At 37.3% G+C, this 21,928-nt stretch overlaps 1 protein-coding gene across 15 annotated transcripts; it reads left to right on the top strand.

The window, feature by feature from the left end:
• The first annotated feature begins 11 nt into the window (after positions 1 to 11).
• Positions 12 to 21,692, top strand: LOC124219870 (antichymotrypsin-2-like). 15 transcript variants are annotated; one of them, XM_046628085.2, is made up of 9 exons: positions 3,261 to 3,389; positions 4,491 to 4,603; positions 4,750 to 4,932; positions 5,235 to 5,445; positions 5,518 to 5,732; positions 6,038 to 6,223; positions 6,366 to 6,501; positions 19,618 to 19,759; positions 20,099 to 20,359. In XM_046628085.2, exons 1-8 carry the CDS (start codon positions 3,317 to 3,319, stop codon positions 19,752 to 19,754), a joined length of 1,254 nt encoding a protein of 417 aa, XP_046484041.1. In that variant the 5' UTR covers positions 3,261 to 3,316; the 3' UTR covers positions 19,755 to 19,759; positions 20,099 to 20,359. The 15 variants fall into 15 exon arrangements, with proteins under 15 accessions (XP_068992632.1, XP_046484035.1, XP_046484036.1 ...); XM_069136531.1 differs by lacking the exons at positions 3,261 to 3,389; positions 19,618 to 19,759; positions 20,099 to 20,359 and adding exons at positions 12 to 170; positions 21,203 to 21,692; XM_046628079.2 differs by lacking the exons at positions 19,618 to 19,759; positions 20,099 to 20,359 and adding an exon at positions 13,707 to 14,015 and having other exon boundaries at positions 3,258 to 3,389.
• Positions 21,693 to 21,928: the final 236 nt, after the last annotated feature.

Raw genomic sequence — 21,928 nt, 5'->3', positions numbered from 1 at the left:
GGGAGGCAAGACAGACGTTGAGGGACGCGGTCGGAACGGCCGGGACTTTGATACTCGTACCGGCGGTAGGAGAGGATGTATAATGAGGCGCATTCACTTTCTGGTGAGCTTCAGTTTACATCTTGTTGCCGAGCTGAACTGAACCTCAACTCAATTCAAGATGCGGACCCGTAAGTAACATCACCTTATATCTCGCTACGTGTCATTACTTTGCTGTAGGAACACGTGACTGGGTGTGAAGTTTTGTCACATTCGTCCCGATTCATTGGTTATGGATAATGGTTAATGATCTGTCCGTACACTTGTATATACGTGCGCTCATAACGTCTGCTGCAACGGTGTCAACCATGCGAAGTTGACGATGGAAATGATTTCAAATTGATTTGTATTTTCGTTAACCGAGTTGATAAGACTTGACTCGAAAACATATCCCAATCAATGGTTTGCACTGGTTAAGAGCTTTGAGTTTAAAACTTGTCGATAAACCATCGGAGGCGAATCTGTGATAATTTTAACCATTTTAAATGCATTAGTTGTCACAGGTCTTGTAAGGAAAATTTTACCCTTTTGTTTCTTAAATACGTGTACCACAAATATTGATTCTATTCTTGATCAAAATATGCGATTTGTTCACCTTCATATTACTACGGCAAAAAAGTCTAATTATTATCAATACCACCAGCTGTACGTTTTAAATTTGCGTACGATAATTTCAGGTGTAAAATAATGGAGTATCTTGTTTTATGTAATTGATCTTACTATCGGTGAGGTCTCTCAAAGTTGCGTGTAATATCTGATTTCTCAGTAGAAGATGAATTCACGGAATCCCATCGTTCAATTGACCCAGGCTGCAACTCTAATCTATGTACACGATACAAGAAAAAGAATATTCTCTGAAAATCGTCGACTTATCGCGCTCGTCACGTCTATGGTTTGAGATAACATCGTGACCATTCTTGCTTACAATTATTATTACCAGACTTTATCATCTGACTTGGTGAATGAATCCATTTCCAAACAACAGTCGATCACTGATGGCACTGGAGTGAAAATTTCCACTGTTTGGTTCGCGGAAAAAATGGACTCTATGAGTTTGACAGATGTCTAATTAGGACATATATGCAACCACCATTTCTTCATCGTTCAACTTGTAGCAAGTTTGTACGATGCCAATCCCTTATCACCATGCATCCCAAATCGATCCGGCAACCTCTGACGTAACTTGTATTGTTTCACTGGGATGTTTTAACTACCATAACGACCTTGTTGACTCGTGTATTGTGCAATCTTTGAACTATTATCAACTGTCGCCTGTTGCTTTGCATGTAGACACATCGTATCGAACCACGTTTACTTGCCTGCGTATAAACAACTAATTCGCCGAACAGCCAATGGTTGTGCGGCCTTATTTTTCACTCAGCATTATCAAAGAATCATTATCTTCGCTAAACAGCTGCTTCTTTTCGCGAATACACTTCAACCCTCAAACTTTCTTTCGTCAGCAATGTCGCGATGTTTTCACTGCTTTCAGATATGTATGAAATACTGTCTAAAAGCAGTCATACTTTCCACACTGTCTATTGCCCGGTTGACAGTGAGTTCACCTAATAATTTCATTTTTCTACTGATGAACACGCCGCGATGTATAGATGAGTGTTTTCATGATATTCAAGGAGTAAATGCACGTCACGTAATGGCCTCGTTAACACGAAATGTTTATTGGTATTCTTCCCAGAATGCAGACAATATAAACATCACGAAATCGGGGATTTTTTCCTCTCGGTTTTATTAACGATGAGGTGAGACTTTTGCTTGCGTGCGCGGATTAAGCGGAACTCCGTTGACTTTCCGTCGAAAGCCTTGAACGATGTTGCTCCGGTCTGTGAAAATATTCATGGTCGAAGACCTATGAGACTTTTTCGTTGAATATATCGCTTTGAATCCCATCGCGCTGGATCGCCGTAAGTCTTATGATAATTCGATGTCGGTACATATGTGAATCTCAATCATCGGTGATTTCGATCCTACCACACCTCTCGGCTACCACAGTATTCCATGAACTAGTTAAGAAAAAGTTGTTGGATAAAAACGGGTTGGAAGTAAAATCCTGTTTGTAATCGTATTGCAATCTTCCTTCCCAGGAAAGATCGTACCCAATGTACAAGCCATAAAACGTCTTAATATCCTCTTTGTGGTAGGTAGTGATCAGCATATTTCAAGTGTGCAAAGTGAGATCATTCGTCGTTTTATAAATAACGGGATATTTTTTTCCTCATCTTCATTTTTAATCGAATTCGAATATCGTGACTACTTTCGATTATACTAAAAATGACGAACAACGTCTCTCGGTAACATTTCCGTACATGGCTGTGTTTCGTGGTAAAGTATTAGGTGATTCGCGTCTTCGTCCATCGATGCACGACGGTTACAAACGTATCTCAGGAAATCTAGAAATGTAGAAATAGTAATTTCACGACTAACTCATTGTGCATTCCTCTCTCCGAGTAATAACATAACGATTACCGGTTAATACAGCCGTTAAAGATGTTTATCAATTAACTTCACAAATTGGCTGTCACCTGAAATAGACGAGTATATAATGGGTATTTCCATTATTGATTTACATAACGCACGACTGACGTATAATGCTTGAAAGAAGACACGTTGTAACCTCCTAGGAGCGATGAATTAAAAAAAAAACCTGGTTCATGAGAAACCCGTTTAGACTCTCTATGTATGCGTATACATACATGTTCAAGGAAGACAATTTTATTTCGTGACGGTTATAGTCAAGGTTAACGCGTGTTGTCCGAACTTGTAGAAGCTCATCGTATAGTATGTACGAAGAGCAACCAATTTCCATACAATCCTTCAGACTCTGGTTGCACGTTCGATAAATGCACCTTCCTTTTCACTTGGCGCATTACAAGATCGCTCTACAGTAACTCGCTGTTGCCGTCATCGATTAACATGCCGCAGCTCTGATTTATGAAGAGTGGCGAATGGCTGCGAAACCCGATCATCATTATATCGCGTGCAAACTGATAATGCTGTACAACTTTCATGCACAAGCGATGATGAGCTTGTTGTTCTGGTCGTACGGGCTGTGAGTAATCGTCATCGGTTTATCGACATAGATTGCGAGTCGCGTTATCTACGATGACTAATTTCTGAACTATCTGCTGCAGATGCAACCAAGAGTGTGATTTTCAGCCATTAGGTTTACCTGCCGTGAAATCACCGCATATACAGCTCGTATAAGTCAATGTGAAAGTGTATTCTCTGTCAGTCAGTTCAGCTTTGCTTCAGTCGCCACATGTTCGAGCGGTTGATATTTACCGGCCGGTTTGCCAAAGGTGTTTCCTCGTTCACACGTCATTCTCGCAAAGGTTAGACTATAAAGCATGTTGTTTAACCAATTTTCATCCAGACTTAATTAAGTTAGCTTTGTAAATCCTTGGACGTCAACACTATAGGTATGTTCCATATTTCTATCACGAACTTGTAACGATATTTTTTCCTCGTTATCGAGGAGCGGCAATGTCACGGTGGAATTTGCACACTATATATTGATTCTCAAGTCCAATGGATGGGTGGATGCTCCGTGTTTATACTCCTTCACGTCCATTGTAAGGATGAATTTTCGATGCTCTATGCCGCTAGGCGCTGTCTGATACAGGCATGCGCGATCGCGTAGAGCCACCATCGCATAGACTAAAAGTCTCTAAGTTGTCCGATGTCATTCGGTGTCTAGTGGTCGTAGCCAGGCATACTTCTGAAATCTACACCCAGTTGTGTTATCGAAAGGTCAGTAAAAGTTCGGTCGGCAACCGGTGTAGTTGAATTTGTAGAGAAAAATTCATTTCACATTAATCTTTGAAGATATTTCGAAATATTTTGTTATTTCAGTCGTCTTTTCATCCATCAAGGAAGTTGGACCATCGATAAAACCTTTAACAACTTCGATGTAACGAACTTTATTTGAATTGTTTACATCGTGCTGCGTACCAATGAGATGATATTGAATCCCGCGTGTTTACATACGAAATTTGAAAGTAACTGTGATCGGTTATCCGAGATTTTACTTCTGAACAAGTTTGAAGGGAAAAAGAATGAAATAGTCCAATTCTTTTGCGTTTTTTTACTATCCAAAATGAATCTCAAATTTCATGTGCATATTTGAAACTCAGTGATTCAATATTAACACAACAAGTTTTAATGGCTTATACAGAAACAGTTGAGTACTTTGACTCAACAGCCCTTGTCGAAGGGGATTGAAGGGAAACGTCAAAACCGTTTCTTCATCTTTAAGCTGAACCCGATTGACTGCACAAGCCATGTGTTATGCATTGCACTACCCGAAACACGTGATCACCGACAAATTAGTTTTGTGTAATTTAGAAAGTTTCAGAAACTTTTCATGCCGTCGATGAAATCGTGTGAACATTTCTATACAATATATTTTCTTCACAAATATTCGTATGTTTCAGTACTGTTGTTTTCCGCTGCGGCATTCGCTGTTTGCGCCATGGCTGACCCAAGTAACGATCCACTCCGGATCATTGCCCGGAGTACTGGTGGATTCTCCAACAGATTTTTGAAAGTAAGAGTAAAAAAATTCTAGTATAAAGTGTAAAGGTTTCGTAGTACAAAATAAAAATCAATGTTTCGCCATGTATTCTTTTCTACGCTCGAATTCAATCTTCTTCATGTCTCATACATTCAGCAAGATGTATTTTCAAATTGCAGACTGTCGTGGAATCGAATCCGGGCAACTTGATCTCTTCCCCGTTGAGTGCTCAGGTTGTTCTTGCCATGGCTGCCTATGGCGCTGGTGGTTCAACTGCCACTCAAATGCGAACATCTCTGGGCATTCCAGCCAACAACGCATTAGGTCAATCTGGTTACAAATCGCTGATTGAAACGTTGAACGTAAGCTGAGACGGGGATTCATTTCAATATTTGAGCAAGTTGATGATTATAGGAAGAACTTGCTGTATAATATTCCACGAAAGAAGTATAAAGTGGTAGAATGACGATGTGGTCACTAATCGTAAAGAATATTGTTAGCAGCATTTAGTAAGCGTTAATTGTATATCGATGAGTTCTGAAAAATGTTTTGACCCTCGGTGTATTTAAGTGAAACAGCAACTCACCGCTGCTTGAACTAATCTGTTTTCTTTCAAGTATTGTGTTGGACTCTTTCGGTTAATGAAGGACACTAATCGTTTCAGGCTGTGAAAGGAGTTCAACTGAAGATGGCCAATAAAATCTACACTTCAGACACGGTTCCTATAAAGGCTTCGTACAAGGAAATTACTGCTGTAAAATTCTTGGCGGAAACCGAAAGTCTTGACTTTGGTCGTGCGGCAACTGCCGCCGCTAGCATAAACGCTTGGTGTGACGAACAGACTAACCATCGTATCAAGGATGTAGTTACTCCAGGTATGTTTGATTACGAGATAAAATCAACTCGTGTTAGATGTTCGCTACTGTTTCTCAATTCTTCCTACACAGACAGCCTCACTCCTGATACCGCGTTGGTTCTCGTAAACGCCGTTTACTTCAAGGGTAACTGGGCCACGAAGTTTGACTCAGCCCAGACTGAAGATAGACCTTTCCACGTTGACGCAAAAACTACCATTAACGTCCCTACCATGTACATAAAGAGAAATTACCGATTCGGAAATATTCCGGAAATCGATGCGAAATTCATCGAACTACCATATGAGGTACGTTCTGCAAACAGCAAAGACAATGATAATGGCAACATTTTTACGAGACAGTTATCTCGTAACCAAAAGTGTCTCGTTTTTCTTTCTTTCATTCTTGATTCCGAAATTTTGCAACATGATAGCAGTACGAAGTATTTTTCACAACCGTCGAGAGGATCGTTTAGATTTTCTCTAATCTATTTCTGTAATCGAACTGGATCTGCACAAGTTTGAATTGTGCGCTAATGCGTAAAGCTAGGGAAGATGAAAAATTTTATACATTCTTAAGGCGTGACACTATAGCATTTCTCTCTCATCTTCAGGGTAAAGAACTCAGCATGATCATCATTCGACCGAATGAAATCGACGGACTGAAGCGAATACAGGATAATCTCCATACTGTAAATTTAACCGACCACTTGAAACGCTCGTATTCAAATGAAGTTATGTTGTATCTTCCGAAATTCAAGATCGAAACAACATTGGACCTTAAGCCATCTTTGGAAAAGGTATGTCTTTAATATATCAACAATTTTTTTTCATATAACAAGGTTGATTGATTTTTTTTTTTGTGGCGTTTCTTACTCATTTCTTTTTCTATTCTTTATTCACGGTTACACGAGTGCTTTTATATACTGAGTTACGTTTCAGATGGGTATGTCTGAAATGTTCCAAAACGGCGCCGACTTCTCTGGCATGGCTAACGCACCGCTCAAAATCAGCAAAGTTATTCAGAAGGCGTTCATCGAAGTTAACGAGGAAGGTAGCGAGGCAGCCGCTGTTACTGGTGAGTCAATTGAACCTTTTTTAAAAGTGTGGAGAATCTTGGTCGAGCTGATTACCGTTCGGTAATTTTTAAACTTTTGTTGTTTCCTTTCTTCGTTTTATCGCATGCAACAACATGGGGAGCTTTGATTTTCATTACAAATCCATCATCTCTGGATACACATTTTATAACTATTGGAATTATTTGAAGCTATTTTTGTCTTGCCACGTATACCAGAAATAGACATGTGGTGGAAATGTTATTCCTCTGTTCAACTTGTTCGTAACGAGTTTACCGATTTTCACACGTTTAGGAAATACCTTGTTAAAAAAAAAAAAAAATATTGGAGGTCGAACCTCTTTCCACTAAATGTAACCAATGATGCATACTTTTAGCAAATTACTCGGGAGAAATTCGTCGTACGAACGGGTTGAACTTGCATCCTTCACAATTTCAGGATTAGATCGCATGTTTCTGTGCATAGTAATCTATTGTTGGAAAGAATTGGCAACAGAAAATCTTATCTATTCATTTTTCATTTCATCAAAAACATCTGATTATTATTATCTGCTTGCTCAACTAAACTCTGTAATTATTGCGATGAAATACTGCAAGTATCTCATGCTACTTACTGAAGGTATTTTACTTGCAAATTTGATATGTCAATTATTGATGTGGAAATGTAAATTAAAATTTAATTAACACAACGTCGTGCGAGCAGCATCTTGATCATTTTCTTCCATTTCTATGTGAGTGAATAATATCTATATCACGTATATTGTGACAGAAGATAATGAAGAATTTGCAAAGTAAGTTATACAATTTTCTGATCTTTACCTGCTTATCATAGTTACAAAACGATTCTTTGCTGATAATTTTCCTAGAATTTATACTATATAACTTTCCAGCGCTTGATCAATCCAAGTATCTGCTTATTAATGAGCGAAATAATAATCTCTACTCTGCTATCCGAAAGAAAACTCATTTTGCTATCGGTAACAATTCACGGCTCGATTGTTACGAATAGAGAATAATGACATCGTTTGATGCAAATTCATTCTTCAGACAGAAGACACGCTATTGGGTTTATCGTATTATTTATTTAACCCTCGATCTTATAATCATTAAACGTTATTCATACCAGTAATTTTTTTTTGGCATTTCATCGTTTTTGAAACGAAGTAAAAAATCTGCACAATGTTAGGGCGTTGCGTAAACTAAATTTTCAGTTATTCAGTATTCAATTTTTAAATCCGTCAGACCCTGTTCGCTTGACATATTTTTTATTCCACTATTCCTCACACCGACAAACAAATCTTCCACGAAGCGCTCTCCGTATCTTTTTTATACAGCCATCTAATATCGACAATTTTTTTATTCCTACTGAAATCGCGCTCGACAATTTTCATTGTCGGTTTTAAGACTGCGTCTAAATATGCATGCTTAATAAAATTGTAAATTACACTAAATTGACACGTTCATATTTTACAGTAGCCATCTCATCAGAACTGACCATTTATTATGTCTTGTATGACATTTCTAACAAGATGTTGGTGTAAATACTTGTATGCCCATATGAATGACTGTTTATGAAATACGATTCGGATTCGTGCAGCGTTCACGTCCGCAGATATATGCAATCAAAGTGGTTCAACCACTCATTTACTTGATCATTCATGTTTCATTGGCAAAGTTTTCAGCCCTACGGTATTGACATTCGTAGTTTTCAGATATCGCTAATTTTGTTTCGTCATCCAAGACGTGCTCTCAATATCATAGCACATGCGACACACAATACGTGTGTACAATTTTCGTGCAACTGTCGTCAGCTCTGGTTAATTTCCAAAGCATCTGTGAAGTCACACGAAAAACTATACTTGAAAAGATTTATTGATACCATCCAGTAACACGGCTGTGGATACATTAAGTCAACAGTGTGAAGGTAGTGCGAGTTTGTTTCTGTTATAACATGTCTGTAGACGTATGCAGAGTCCATGTTTAGTTTTTTGTTCAGTGTTGGTGATGTTGATCGTTTTGGAATTTATTGCAAGTATTTGGTGTCGAGTAATTGTTTATGTGGCAGAGATCAAAATTACGGGGAGAATCCTTATGCCAATTATGTATACCTTCCTCATCGACTGAAATTAGAGTGTATCGATCATTTCTTTACTCTATCGTACACCGCGTAGTAGGATCTGCGTTGTTGAACGGCCAAATTGTCAGTTCAACTGTAGTGTGATTTGTATTCTTGAGACGACAATAATTTTGTGTATTTGTTGAATGGAAACAATATAGCACATTGATATCTGACCTACCACGCGCATGAATTTCACTGTGCCAAAAAAATCAAGGTGTCGATACTATATTAGCTCGTTTAATATATGTTTAAAAGATAGATAATGCTAGCCGTTTCAAGAGGTTTCATTGAAATCGGTTCGTATTTAGCGATCGCGGAATTTAGAAGCGTGTGTTTTTGTATGATTTATGTCATTTTCAGACGTAAAAATTTACCGTTTCAATATACACACATTGCTACACTTGTTTTCATGGCTACGCGGTAATGACGTTGCTGAAATTCTCACAGAATAGTTCAATTCATCAATTTGCAATTACGGAAATCAAAAACAATATTTGCTGAAAGTAGTTCGAAAACGTTTCCCTGAGACTTCTGTCTACACTAATCCATGAATCGTGGTCCATCTAATTACTAAATTATCAGCAAACTACACAGTTATATCTGAAGTACTTGTGAAGTTACGGGCAGTCTGATATGTCATGATGCTTCTGCATCTTCGGATCACATCGCCAGTATTGATTCAGTAATGATCATGTTGTGTTGTGCCTTTAAACATCGTAGTTTGAGGTTTAGCGTAGCTGATTTAACAGTCCTATGATCGCCTGATTTCCTCGCGCCCATGTCTGGGACCTGGTACTTTTTTACAAAATTTAGTCAGAATTTTTCTTGCATGCCGTTGCAAACGACCCTTTTTGTCGCAATCCTGAAAAGGAGGTTGATTAGCGCACCTCTATGACCGCAGAAATTCCATGTAGACTGACCGTGATTTTGCATGGTTGTGAATACGGCACTGGAATCTCCGTTATTCAACAGGGATATCTTCTGTCTTATGATCGCATCGTTTCTTCTCGCCCATGTCCCGGACCACATTCATGTTGACTTAATGTTCGAGATTCCCTCAGCAGAATATCTATAAGAGTTCTGGACAGATCCCTATTACCGACACTTACCGATATCACGACAAATCTTTTTCCAGAACATAGTAAGTCAAGTTCTAGAAAAACGGTTGTGTTGGAGTGATGTCGGTAAATGTCGGTAATAGGGATCTATGCCCAGAACTCTCATAGCTACTCTATTTTCCTTCTACCATTTTATGACATCAGCAGTAGGACAAATTTCCCTATATTTTTCATCGATTTCACTAATTTTTATAGTATTGCATCTGTACTGACTCGCGTAACTATGAAACTTTGAGTAACAGTAGCACCGTCATTTTGACACATAAATGAAATTCGTATGTAGCTTACCATTCAATTTGGTACCCTAATTATCATATTGTGATTTCGACATGCGTTTCAAGCCGTGATAGAGAAAATCTGCTTCCATTATACGTGTATCATTTCAAATATTGTTTTTTCAATTTTCTCATGTTCTTGCAGAGATGGAGTATGTACTGTTGAGTGCACTTCATTGGCAAACCACAGTAAAAGTGGACCGACCGTATTTCTGTTTGATATTCCATCACGAATTGGAGACTACATTGTTCGCCGGTCAGGTCCTGAATCCCACCACAGTATAAATGATTTTTTTCTTTTTTTTTTTTTGTATACCTGCATTTTTGTATTATATAAGAAGATTACTTTTGTCACACCCAATGAAATTTATAGTGTGTATTGCAATAAAGAAACTGCTTGAACGTGAAAAATCAAATTTCAGTAGTATTCGTGCAAATCTTCTTATGTTTGTTTTGCAAAATTTTCGATACGATCAATCGAGTAGAAAAAACACCCACTGGTTCTCCATTTTTATCCTTTCGACGACATAAAACATGTGGATAATCTGCTCTGGTAGTAGTTTGGTATTTGCATGAATTACGCAGGGAGTTTTCGCTAACTAAGTTTTGGAGTCCAGGGAATAAATCAAATCATGATGGACTGTTCATTCCAGTTATCGATAATCCCTCGGAAATCGAATCGCCCACGGTTTATTATAAGACCTCCACATTGGTTCGCGCATGAGCCGGTTCTCGTTTTACTGATAGTTTCGCATTTAATTATGTTTGCGGTAGAAATTGATGACATCCCTCCATTGGCGTCGTGGCCAGAAGAGATCAAAGTGGATCGACCGTTCCTCCACTTGATTCTGCACCGTGAATTGGCTTCTCCGATATTCCATGGAAAACTCTCGAATCCAACGACGACATAATTTATCCAATGTTTCCGTCCGAGACGATGTCAAATTTCAATAATATTGTTATAGTGTATACTCTCTGAATGGTTTAAGGTCGTAAGAAATAAAAAGAATTTCTGAACGCATTGCCGATAGAGCATTTCGTTATTATCGATTTCCAATTTCTCTTGGCATTCAAATGCAATGGTTTCCCTGGAATGCAAAAGTGGGAAATATTTGCGAATTAAAAATATGTGTTGGGACACTTGCTAGTTTCATATCTCGTTCATCATGACATCCGTCACACCCGTGATGTCAGTCGTGTCTGAGAATTTCAATATTTCTGTGACAGAATTGACAATCACGCTCGAGTCTCTATCACCCGAAGAAGAAATGAAAGTGGATCGACCGTTCCTGTTATCGATCGTCCATCGCGCATTGGATTCTCCGTTATTTATTGGCCACATTTCAAGCCCAGCAATACCGTGAATTACTTGTTATCCGTAATTGTTACATGCTACAAAGTTATCAACACGTGTTTACATGATGTACGTATATAGCCTGTAAATGAATTGCATCAAGCAACCAGTGAAAAATAAACATACAGCTCTCTAAACTCAATTTGTTGTCAGCGAATTTTGACTTTCTTACTTTCTGACTAAAGGCCGGTGGAATGTAAAACCAACGTTTGGCTAGCTACGGTATTATATTAAAATACGTTACTACCACGTTTTTCGAAAGTTCAAAATTGAGTGACTGCTTTTTTACAGCCATATTCACAATTTCTTACCCATCTTTTCATTACAAGGTTTAACGCGTTGGGTACAGAACAACTCTAGCGAGAAACATCTTCATTTCGTTAACAACAGGTTAACAATTTTTTTTTCTCAACATATTGACTATTGGGTCTAATTTTTTCAGTGATTTTACGTAAATTGACGATGTCTTATTTTATGGAATAATTAAAATTGAACAATTTTGCAGTATCCTTTTTGTTTTTCAGTTATATTAATGTAATTAGATGTACATACATAAATTATCTAACCATTTCTATTAGCAAAATCGTGAACATTTCAAGTTCTTTGAATCAAAGCTTATCGGTAATATTTCATAAGGGATGCATTTTTTACGATATTATTGAGCGGTTTCTTTTTTGGGGGGGAAATTTGGGATTTACTTACGGAATCCACACTTTAGGTAATGTTGCAATTCTTAAGATTATTATCTAATGAACCACATACATATATTCTCACGTTTATGTAATACAGGATTGAGCGGACGGCGTTCTTTCGATATCTCAAAAAAGACAACGGTCTTGAACGTGAACCGGCCTTTTATACTTTTCCTTCGTCAGGCAGAGACCGTGCCGATAATCGCAGGGCAAGTACGAGACCCAAGAAATGATTCGCATAAGAATTGAGCCTCGGTGAGATGAATCTGATGGACGTTTTTTGTTTACCAGCTGACGTTTTATCTCTTCTAACAAATTGTTTTTATTCTTTTTTATTTTCAAAACGAAACTTGTCGTTTCTGCGACATTTTTTTAATCCGATACCATATTTCACATTTTTAATTTGGGGGCTTTACGAATTTGTCGTCATTTGTTACCGTAAATTTTAACAGACGAGGAATGCTCCATACACTAAAAAATCACTATAAATCCGACAAAATATTTTTAATCAGCAGTTTTTTGGTTTTTGGATATTGGTTTGAAATGCACGGCTAAAACATGCGTAAAGTTTTTAGAATAAGATAATAAAAGTAATGTCGTTATATATATATTCGAAGGGGGCCAAAATTTTCCACCAAATTCGTTTTAGGTCCAATTTATTACCCCGATTTTATTCCTAAAGTGTCGAATATACACATTTGTATTCATGAGTGTACGAATATTGCGCTTCTATTTTCAAATGTCCGCTTGACTTGTGCTTGGATTTGCGATTATCTTTGCCAAATTTTTTCCCGATGTTCATTGAAAATTATTGCAAAATCGACTTTCGCTACAGGGGTATTTCAAAAAATTCAATGTTATGTGCGATGAAAGAAAACAGTGTGATATGATGGGTGATTTTTCCAGAGCTCCAAGTTCTTCCTGGCATGGCGTTGCCTAACCCTCAGCAAGTATTCCTCGTCGACAAGCCAGCTTGTTACATGATATACCATCGGAATTTTAACGCAGTCTTATTTATCGGAAATCTGTATCAACCTGTGTCTCAAACCGCATGAGTATTTCCACGGTTTAGTTTACGATAAATTTATGTCAAAATTATACATACCTATATTCTAGCAAATACTCAGTGTACGGGGTAATGCAAGATTTTTTTTTTAAATCTCTTGCATATATTCATTCGTAAATCATTGTACTAATAAACCTATCTCACTATTCATTTTCTCTATGCCTTATACATATACGCTTTTCTACGCAATTGTAATCCGAGCATTTATGCTCGTCCAAAGTCTCATCTCGTCCGTGCTTTCGGTCGAATTTCTAGGTACGTTGGATCAATCTTTATCCCAGATATCGAATAGGAATTTAAGATTTTACCATGCCGCTGTTCTCAGTCAGAGCGTATAAATTTCACGTCAAAAATCTCTTGACCAATGTTCAGAAACGTATCAAGTCAGTTGAATCGTTCAAAAGCTTTACCCTAGCATCAAACTATTTAGGATTATTCCAGAATTCTATTACTCACCGTTTATTATTGTACAAGTACATATTTGAAAAAAAAAAAAAAACATTGATAGCCATGCATTGCATCGTGTAATGAATGAACGCAGCGCTGGGTTATGTATCTTACATAATACATTATTTTTCTTCCAGGATTTATACTCCTGCCAGTAAGCGCCAATTACCAACCCCCACCACCAGAAAGATTTATGGTTGATCGGCCAATGTATTATGCGATACATCATCGCGACTTGGACCTACCCTTGTTCAAAGGCGTTCTTCACTTTCCCATCTCTGCATAACGCGTTCATTTTCAACGATCACTCCAAAACTAAATCGCCCTACAGATAGTGTGAAATTTTCAGAAACTAGATGCTAATAATTATCTATACAATTTACTGCGTTTTTTCGTGTATACATTCAATAATAACGTTCATTTGTATGCATTTCCATAACACCGAATACTTGGAATAACTTTTAGATTCTTCCATTATCGTTTTCCTTGTCAAACCTTGTAAGCAATCCTTCAGACATCTCTTTTGTATTGCGTAATATATACAATACTCTGCAAAAGCTCGACCCAGTCTTTCGTACAGCGATGATTTTTTCCCAGCATTTAATCGAAACGTTATTTCTCACAGGACAAGATGCATGAATTTTTCGAGATTTGCTTGACAAATTTTTTGTTATACCTGTAATGTGCTTTCTCTTAGTGGAGGCCGTCTTTGATCAGTCCCCTTCTAATTTATTCTATGTTCGTACGCTTTCGCTCTTTTATATCGATAACCTTCGTATCGCGCAATTAGCTGCGATTCATTCTATGCTTAATTTCAATTTTTTTTTCTCAAATTTGTAGCAACTTCTACGGGAAGAATTAACCGTCCGCCACAAATATTCGCGGTCAACCGACCGGTGTATTGTGCGATACATCATCGTAAGCTGGACCTGCCACTATTTGTTAGCGTTATTAAAGAAATATCACGAAACGTGGGTTTATTGAAAACGTGTATCGGTTAAAAAAATTCGATCGTCAATTATTTGTTCTATTTAATTAAACAAAATTATTCTTATTTGGAAAGATTTTGAGCCGTCAAATTAAATCGGGTTTCAGATCTGTTTAGCTAAAATTTTGGCATTTATTCTGCGGTGACACGATTTATATTGCGATGAAAGAACTTCCACATATTCCTAATCCATTTTCTCGTTACAAAATTTTAACTACGTCTTTTTCATTACAGCGTAAAAAAGAACTCGAAACTCTTTTCAACTTTGCGTAATACCTCGCATTTAAAGCAATTTCTATTTTGATCAATTCGAATGCTTTAACGTTGCTGAAAACTAATTTACGCTTTTGCTTAGCCATCTAACTAACGAAATTGAAGTCAGTAACGTTAACGCAATGAAACATTGCGGAAGAAATCACTAATTTGCAACTTTACAGTGAATCCGAAGTTGCTGAGTATTTACAATGTATTTACAAATTTTTCTTCGTCAAGTCTCACCGAATGTCAGATCGTTCCAAAATTGCGTATATTTTTTGCGAAATGAATCGTTACAATATCAACGTTCAAAACTTCAAACTCATTTTAATTAGCGTTTTACGCATGCACTAATCCACATTATCGCCTATTGTATCGCCGCTTAATTCGCTACAGCGTAATCGCAAATAAATCGCAAATCACTTATAATCATCGGACATCAATTATTTGAAACCTTCCCTAAGCCGTAAAAATGAAAAGAAAAAGAGAAAGGAAAAAAAAATCAGTATATATCTAGGTATATAGAATCTAGGCACCCGCACTGCGCGCTGAAAAATTAAGACTCGTTTTTTGGATAAGCTTTTCAGAACACAGACTTTCTTTTTCGAATTTACTCTGTGCAGTGATTATTATACTCTCAGTAGCTGCTTGCACCGTCCAAGGTGATGGACAGTATTTTCATACACCGCTCGTGAATATTAATATGTACATACATATTTCTTATTCTAGTGGTGGGCAACAGCGGGCCAGCAAGTGCCGTTTGTCCACCCTCGGAACCGTAAAGATTTATCGTCGATCGGTCAGCGCACTTTGCGATTTATCACCGTAGCTTGGACTTTCCCTTGTTCACTGTCGCTGTTCACCAGCCCGCCATTGCTTAAGCCGTAATATCCAATCGCGTATACCAATTGTTGCACTCTGTTCGATTCTGCATTCAGATGCATGTACACTTGGTAGCAGTGATTCTGAGACGGATAATTTTCCAAGCGAATCGGTAAGTCGGTTACGTTGGTAATGCCGTATCGGACCGCAGCGCTACCGTCGGCCGGTCTAGAAACAGGCTCGATCTTTGTAAACGTAACATAATCCATGACTGTCGAATCTAACAAAAAAATATAAACAAGTGACAGTTGCGTTGTGTTTACCAAGATTGAGCCTCTTGTGGCCGCCGGTGGCGCTGCGGGTTGATTCAGCATTGCCAACCTAACCGATTTATCGGGAAAATTAACCGTCTTAGAATCACTGCGGCCAAGTGTACGTTATAATTTTGATACATCGGTCGTGAATGTTAATGTGTACATACATATTTCTTATTCTAGTGGGCTTCGCCGTGCCATCAAGTGCCGTTTGGCCACCCCCGGAACCACAAAGATTTATCGTCGATCGGCCAGCGCACTTTGCGATTTATCATCGTAACTTGGACGTTCCCTTATTCACTGTCGCTGTTCATCAGCCCGTCATTGCTTAAGCCGTGATATCGAATCGCGTATACCAATTATTGCACTTTGTTCGAATCTCGATTCAGATGTATGTACACTTGGTAACAATGATTCTGATATGTATAATTGTGTAAATGAGTCGTTAAGTCGGTTACATTGGTAATGCAGTATCAGATCGCAGCGCTATCGCCGGCTGGCCTAGAAACAAGTTCAATCTTGTCAAACGTAACATAACCAATGACTGTCGAATCTAATACAAAAATACAGACAGGTGACAGTAACGTTATGTTTAAAAAAAATTGAGTCTCTTGTGGCCGGTGGTGGCGCTGCGGACTGATTCAGCATTGCCAACGTAACCGACTCTTCGGAAAAATTAACCGTCTTAGAATTATTGTGACCAAGTATATATCAGATGAAAAATATATGCGTCTCACGGACTTGAAGAGATTTTTCGGAATCGCTTCTCAGCCCATAATACTCCATTATGCTTTGATTAAAATTATGACAACAGCAAATTGTCAATTCTCACGACAAAATGTATGCTTTTTAAAGCAAAAAAAAAGGTCCAAGAATAAAGATCCTAACTTTCTATAACACAACGATGTTGGTTTTTTCACTTGTTAAAACCGTTATTTCGCTATTTTATAAATCTCTGAAATTCAGTATAAACCGTATAATAAAGCAAAACACACTGCAGCGACGTTTTGTAAACTCCGCATTATTAAAACAATACTTTTAAAGTTCCAGAAAGGTGATACCATAAAAATCCATTCTATTCACACTAGTGCGTTTCTTCTACGACCCTGCATATTATTTCTTCTCGTTATTGTTAAGTTTTATTTTCTCTCTTTCTCTTACTTCAGCGGTCGTCGTACCTCAAGTGCTGAGCATAAGTTACCCGCCCCGGAAACCAGACAGATTCGTGGTTGATCACCCGGCTTATTATGCAATACAACATAGCGATTTGGGCGCAACCTTGTTCACTGGCGTCATTCATCGGCCCGTCCTCGCTTAGGACGCGACATCTCTTCGTGGATCATGCCTTTGAAATTGCCTGGTTAACAATTTTCACCGGTGTCCTCTTACGAACAATTAATACGCAATAATCTGACGATGCTTCCATGCTTACAATGCTTCGCGCAAATATTTCGCTAATCTTTCTATTACATTACATTACACACACATCTATATGACTCCGTATAAGATGCTCCATCAAAGCTTGTCTAGTTATATTCGTTGCACGGAGTGAATTCTTAACGACTGCATGCTTCGTTGTTTATTAAAGGTTAGTGCGCACGCGCTACAATACGAGAGTATTGTATACGAGCTCTTTACCAGGGCGACCAACCGTCGCTAACCTCAAAAATTTTGACAGTTTTCGCTGGCAGTTTTGCTCAATTCACAGTTGTAAAAAACTTTGAGGTGACACACATTGCGGCGAGCTGTTGTCTAAATTTATGACGGTTGGTCGCCCTGGCAAACAGCCGCTATCGGACTACACCCCGTGCGCATTGAATTTTAGCAGACGACGGAACGTGCATCGTTAGGAATTCACTCTGTATACCGCACATACTGTTGTGCAAGCCATGGAATATGGACTGTGTGGTCTTATGCTTCTCCTTATTGTAGGTGTAACAATTTTTTACTACTACTATTGATATTATTATTATTGTTATTGTTATTGTTATTGTTATTATAATTAGTTTCATTGTAACGTACCAGGATGATTTTGTTATGATTTGATTTTTTTCCAGTTATGAAAGCTCTTACATTAAGCGCAATTAGGCATCCTGACCAGGTGGAAATATTTACGGTCGACCGACCTTATTATTATGCGATATGTCATCGGCCATACAAAACCGACTTGTTCAGTGGCATCGTTCAACTACCGAGCTTAATATAAGTTTCCTATTATTATTATTATTAATACTGCTATTATTATTACATCGATTTTATGCATCGTAGAACGAAGCATGAATTGATTTATTATCAAACCGGTGATGTGAGATAAATTTTTGTACGACCTGTGAAATTTTTGTATATCAATCTTTTTATGATTATCTAATAAATAGCTTTTCTATCAAATTTTACCGACGCACATTTTTATAACTAAAAAACCCTTTTACCATATTGGTATAAAATATCGTAAAATAATACGCGTACAACGAGTAGCGGGTTTTATTTACCACTTTAATTGTAATATCAATGAAATGATACACACGTTGAGTGAGTTCGTGCTATAAATTTTGCAGGTATCACTCAATTCCCATTTTGGAACGAGGCGATATCTTATCTCAGAGAAAGAAAACAAAAGAACCGATAACTTGAGTACTTTCTTCCGGAGTGATTATTTGATTTTTTTTTTTTCTTATCTGAGTATAACACATCACATTTGCTTATAATTTCCACGGCTAATTGATGAAATATTTTTCTTCGGTCCGCTCGTGTTTTCGTGTGTTTTTAAAATTATTCTGTGAATTGGAACACGTTCAGATCTATCATTTTTTGTCCTTTACAGCACCTTTCATCCGACCCATGTCGTTGGTTGCACTTGACTCAAATGCCTTCTCAGTGGACAGGCCATTTATAGCATTCATAACTCACCTGCGAACAAGAATTGTACTCTTTGAGGCTTCGGTCGCTCGGCCCAATTAATCCGAAGCGGAAACTTCTCGACATCACTCATCAGTTTAGAAGTTTTAGAAATTAACGTATTTAAAAATTCATTACTCATTATTGCTAATTCTATACATACTTCACCAGACCAACAATAATTACGCGACGACTTTATTATAACATAATGTTTTATGTGCCTGTTGACATGAAACATAGCTGCATATAGTTATTATTATTATTATTATTTTTTTACGTAATAGGTACATCTGTACGTGTGTTATACCTTTAGTTTCATTATGCATAAACGATATCAGCATGAAATATATATTGACGTAATAAATGAATTATAGCATTGTTTGTTTGTTATTTTTTATGTTTAAACTACCGCTTCGTGTAACTTGCATAAAAATCCCAGAGTGGAAAAAATATTTTCTAAAATTGATCAGGAATTCTTTGCACGAAAATCGCTCGGTACGAATTTCCGCGAATTTTTTTTCTTCACGAAGCGTTGATTTTTGATTATCGAAAATGCTATGCTTCTCGTGGTTTTTTTTTTTTTTTGGTGAAATTGAACAGTTTATACTCGCATGTTTCATAGTTTCTACAGAGATGCTGAGTTTAGAAGAATGGAAATAAGAATTCACCAAATCAAAACTCCTCATTGATTGCCCTTTTTATCCTTGTGAGTCTTATCGTCTTCTTTTCCTATATTAATAAATTACAGTAATTTTTTTATCTGCTACTTTGCAGCTGGTTTTGCAGTGGCCTACAGTTTATACGTACCGTCCGAACCTCCAGAATTCAAGGTCGATCGTCCTTTCTATTACGAAATCAAATCTGTAACCCACAATGTACCAATTTTCGCAGGAATCCACAAGGGGCTGTAATTAAGGTACGACAATGCGATAATTAGATAAGTTAATATTTATCACTTACTTGAAATGCGTTGCCTCGTCTAAAACCGCGGGTAAATTTTTTCCAATTGTAAGACAATTGGCCTCTTGTTATAGTTTTGCTTCAGGAGGAACAATTTTTTGCAATTTCATGGTTCTTATTTTACGAACTTTTATACGTCCATCGGCTTTATTTTCGGTCTACTCAACAATGTCAGCATTCCTTATTCCCTTTTGGAAAAAGTAATTTATACCCAACTCAGTCTATTAATGCGCCGATTGAGCATTGATCGATAAGCTCCTAAGACTGTGATAAACGTGTACTGTATTTGTTTTAGGGGAAACATTGAGCTACAGATCGTTATTCGACGAAAATACTCAACGCCTGAAGATAAATCGTCCATTTTTAACGATCATCACGTGGAGAGGGATTCTGATATTCTTTTCTCACGTCGTCACATTTCCTTTGCGACATCATGGACGCTGAACTGATAAATAAATAATCGTGCCTCTACTCTTAAATTTATACAAATCGATTTTATGTACTACCTCTGGAGAAGCTTATAATTATTCCAATAATAAACTCCTCGAAATAACAAGCTTACATGATTCAATCGTCAACGTTTTCACTCATACGACAAACCTAAAGCTGATTTAGGCTATCGCAAATTATTACATGCCGTCCGGGTGTTAAAAAATGCTTCGAAAATGGGTCTTTGTTATTAATTTTTTTTTCTTATACTTGCAGGTATCACTGCTACCTTCAAGATGGCACGAGTTACAGGAAATCAGCCAGAATCTTTTCATGTTGATCGTTCGGCACTGTTCGCTATTAGGCATACTTCAAGCGGAACAATCATTGTCACTGGCCTGCTCACCAGACCCTAATCACTCGACAAAAGTGATAAAAGTGTCGTAAACACTTTCAATAGAAATTTTTATACGACATATTTATACACATTTGTTTTCAAGTACATCATTTTTAACAAAATAAGTCAGCCACTGTGATGTATGCTACGCTTTGTGGTATATACATCGTTGAACATACGAATAAAATTCAACCGCATGACTAACTATCGTGTGTGTTAAATCACCTCAATTCCCAGCAAACACGCAATTCGCTATTAAACAATTTTTACATCGAGATATCGCAATTCCAAAAACTGCGAGATCGAACGAAAATTCACGCCATTGGGATTTCTCTACTAATCATCATTCATGAATCACGAATTAATTGAAGAAAATAAACACCCGGCTTCCATTATGGTACAGAAAAAAATATATTTCTTGTTCACAAGCATGCATTAATCGTAAGTGGGATAAATCTATTACTATCAAAAATATTTCCGTTGAAAGAAAAAAAATAATAATAATAATAATAATAATAAAAACAATGATTCACCGATATACTAATTAGACGAATAACGATATTTGTGTTTCAGCAACGTTCATAGAAGATCGGTGTATGATAATGCCACATGAAATATCAGTTGACCGTCCATTCCTTTATGCGATCGTACTATTGCACAAAACTACCGAAGGCAAGCTAGAAAATATTGTGCCATTGTTCACCGGCCGTGTGACGAATCCAGTGCCATAATTTTCATCGAATATTTACGTAGATTATTAATGCCAAATCAAGTTTGTAGAAATGCAGTAGCTTTATCTTGCAAACCTGAATCGGCAGCTCAACCGTGCCAAACGATAAAACTCTAGAGAATAAGTAATCAATACATGCCAAATTGTGTCTCGACTGTAATAGTTGCGAATAAAAGCAACAATTTATGTCGTGTAAAGGGATTTGAAGTCCCGAGATACTTATAAGAACAGTCCTAAATTTTACCAGTAAATAGTTGTGTCAATTTAAAGCTAATATTATTAGTATACTATGTGCCGTAAATGAAAAATATATAACTCGTAAGTGGATCGAAATTTTATGCAATTATTTGTGGTCAATAAAACTATAATATATGTATAATAAAAATGCAAACATGTAATTTTCACGAATCATTATACCCTGGAATAATGCTTATTTTCATAGGTGATCGACAGGTGGAAAAGAATTGAAGAACAGTTTGACTGCAAGTGTTGGAGAAATTGTCAAAATTTTAAATACCTTCTATCAATCTATCGATCAAACAATGAAATTTCGCTAAACTTGGGGACAA

Source organism: Neodiprion pinetum, chromosome 5 (genome assembly GCF_021155775.2).
Source record: "Neodiprion pinetum isolate iyNeoPine1 chromosome 5, iyNeoPine1.2, whole genome shotgun sequence".
NCBI classification, from domain to species: domain Eukaryota; kingdom Metazoa; phylum Arthropoda; class Insecta; order Hymenoptera; family Diprionidae; genus Neodiprion; species Neodiprion pinetum.
This window is presented reverse-complemented; position numbering and strand designations above follow the sequence as displayed.

What these genes read in the sequence shown, in the direction of transcription:
- LOC124219870 (XM_046628074.2), top strand. Translation starts at nt 3,317, where the DNA reads ATGTTCGAGCGGTTGATATTTACCGGCCGGTTTGCCAAAGGTGTTTCC. An exon ending in CAAGGATGTAGTTACTCCAG is followed by an intron (nt 5,446 to 5,517) that starts GTATGTTTGATT and finishes CTTCCTACACAG; the next exon opens with ACAGCCTCACTCCTGATACC. An exon ending in TCATCGAACTACCATATGAG is followed by an intron (nt 5,733 to 6,037) that starts GTACGTTCTGCA and finishes TCTCATCTTCAG; the next exon opens with GGTAAAGAACTCAGCATGAT.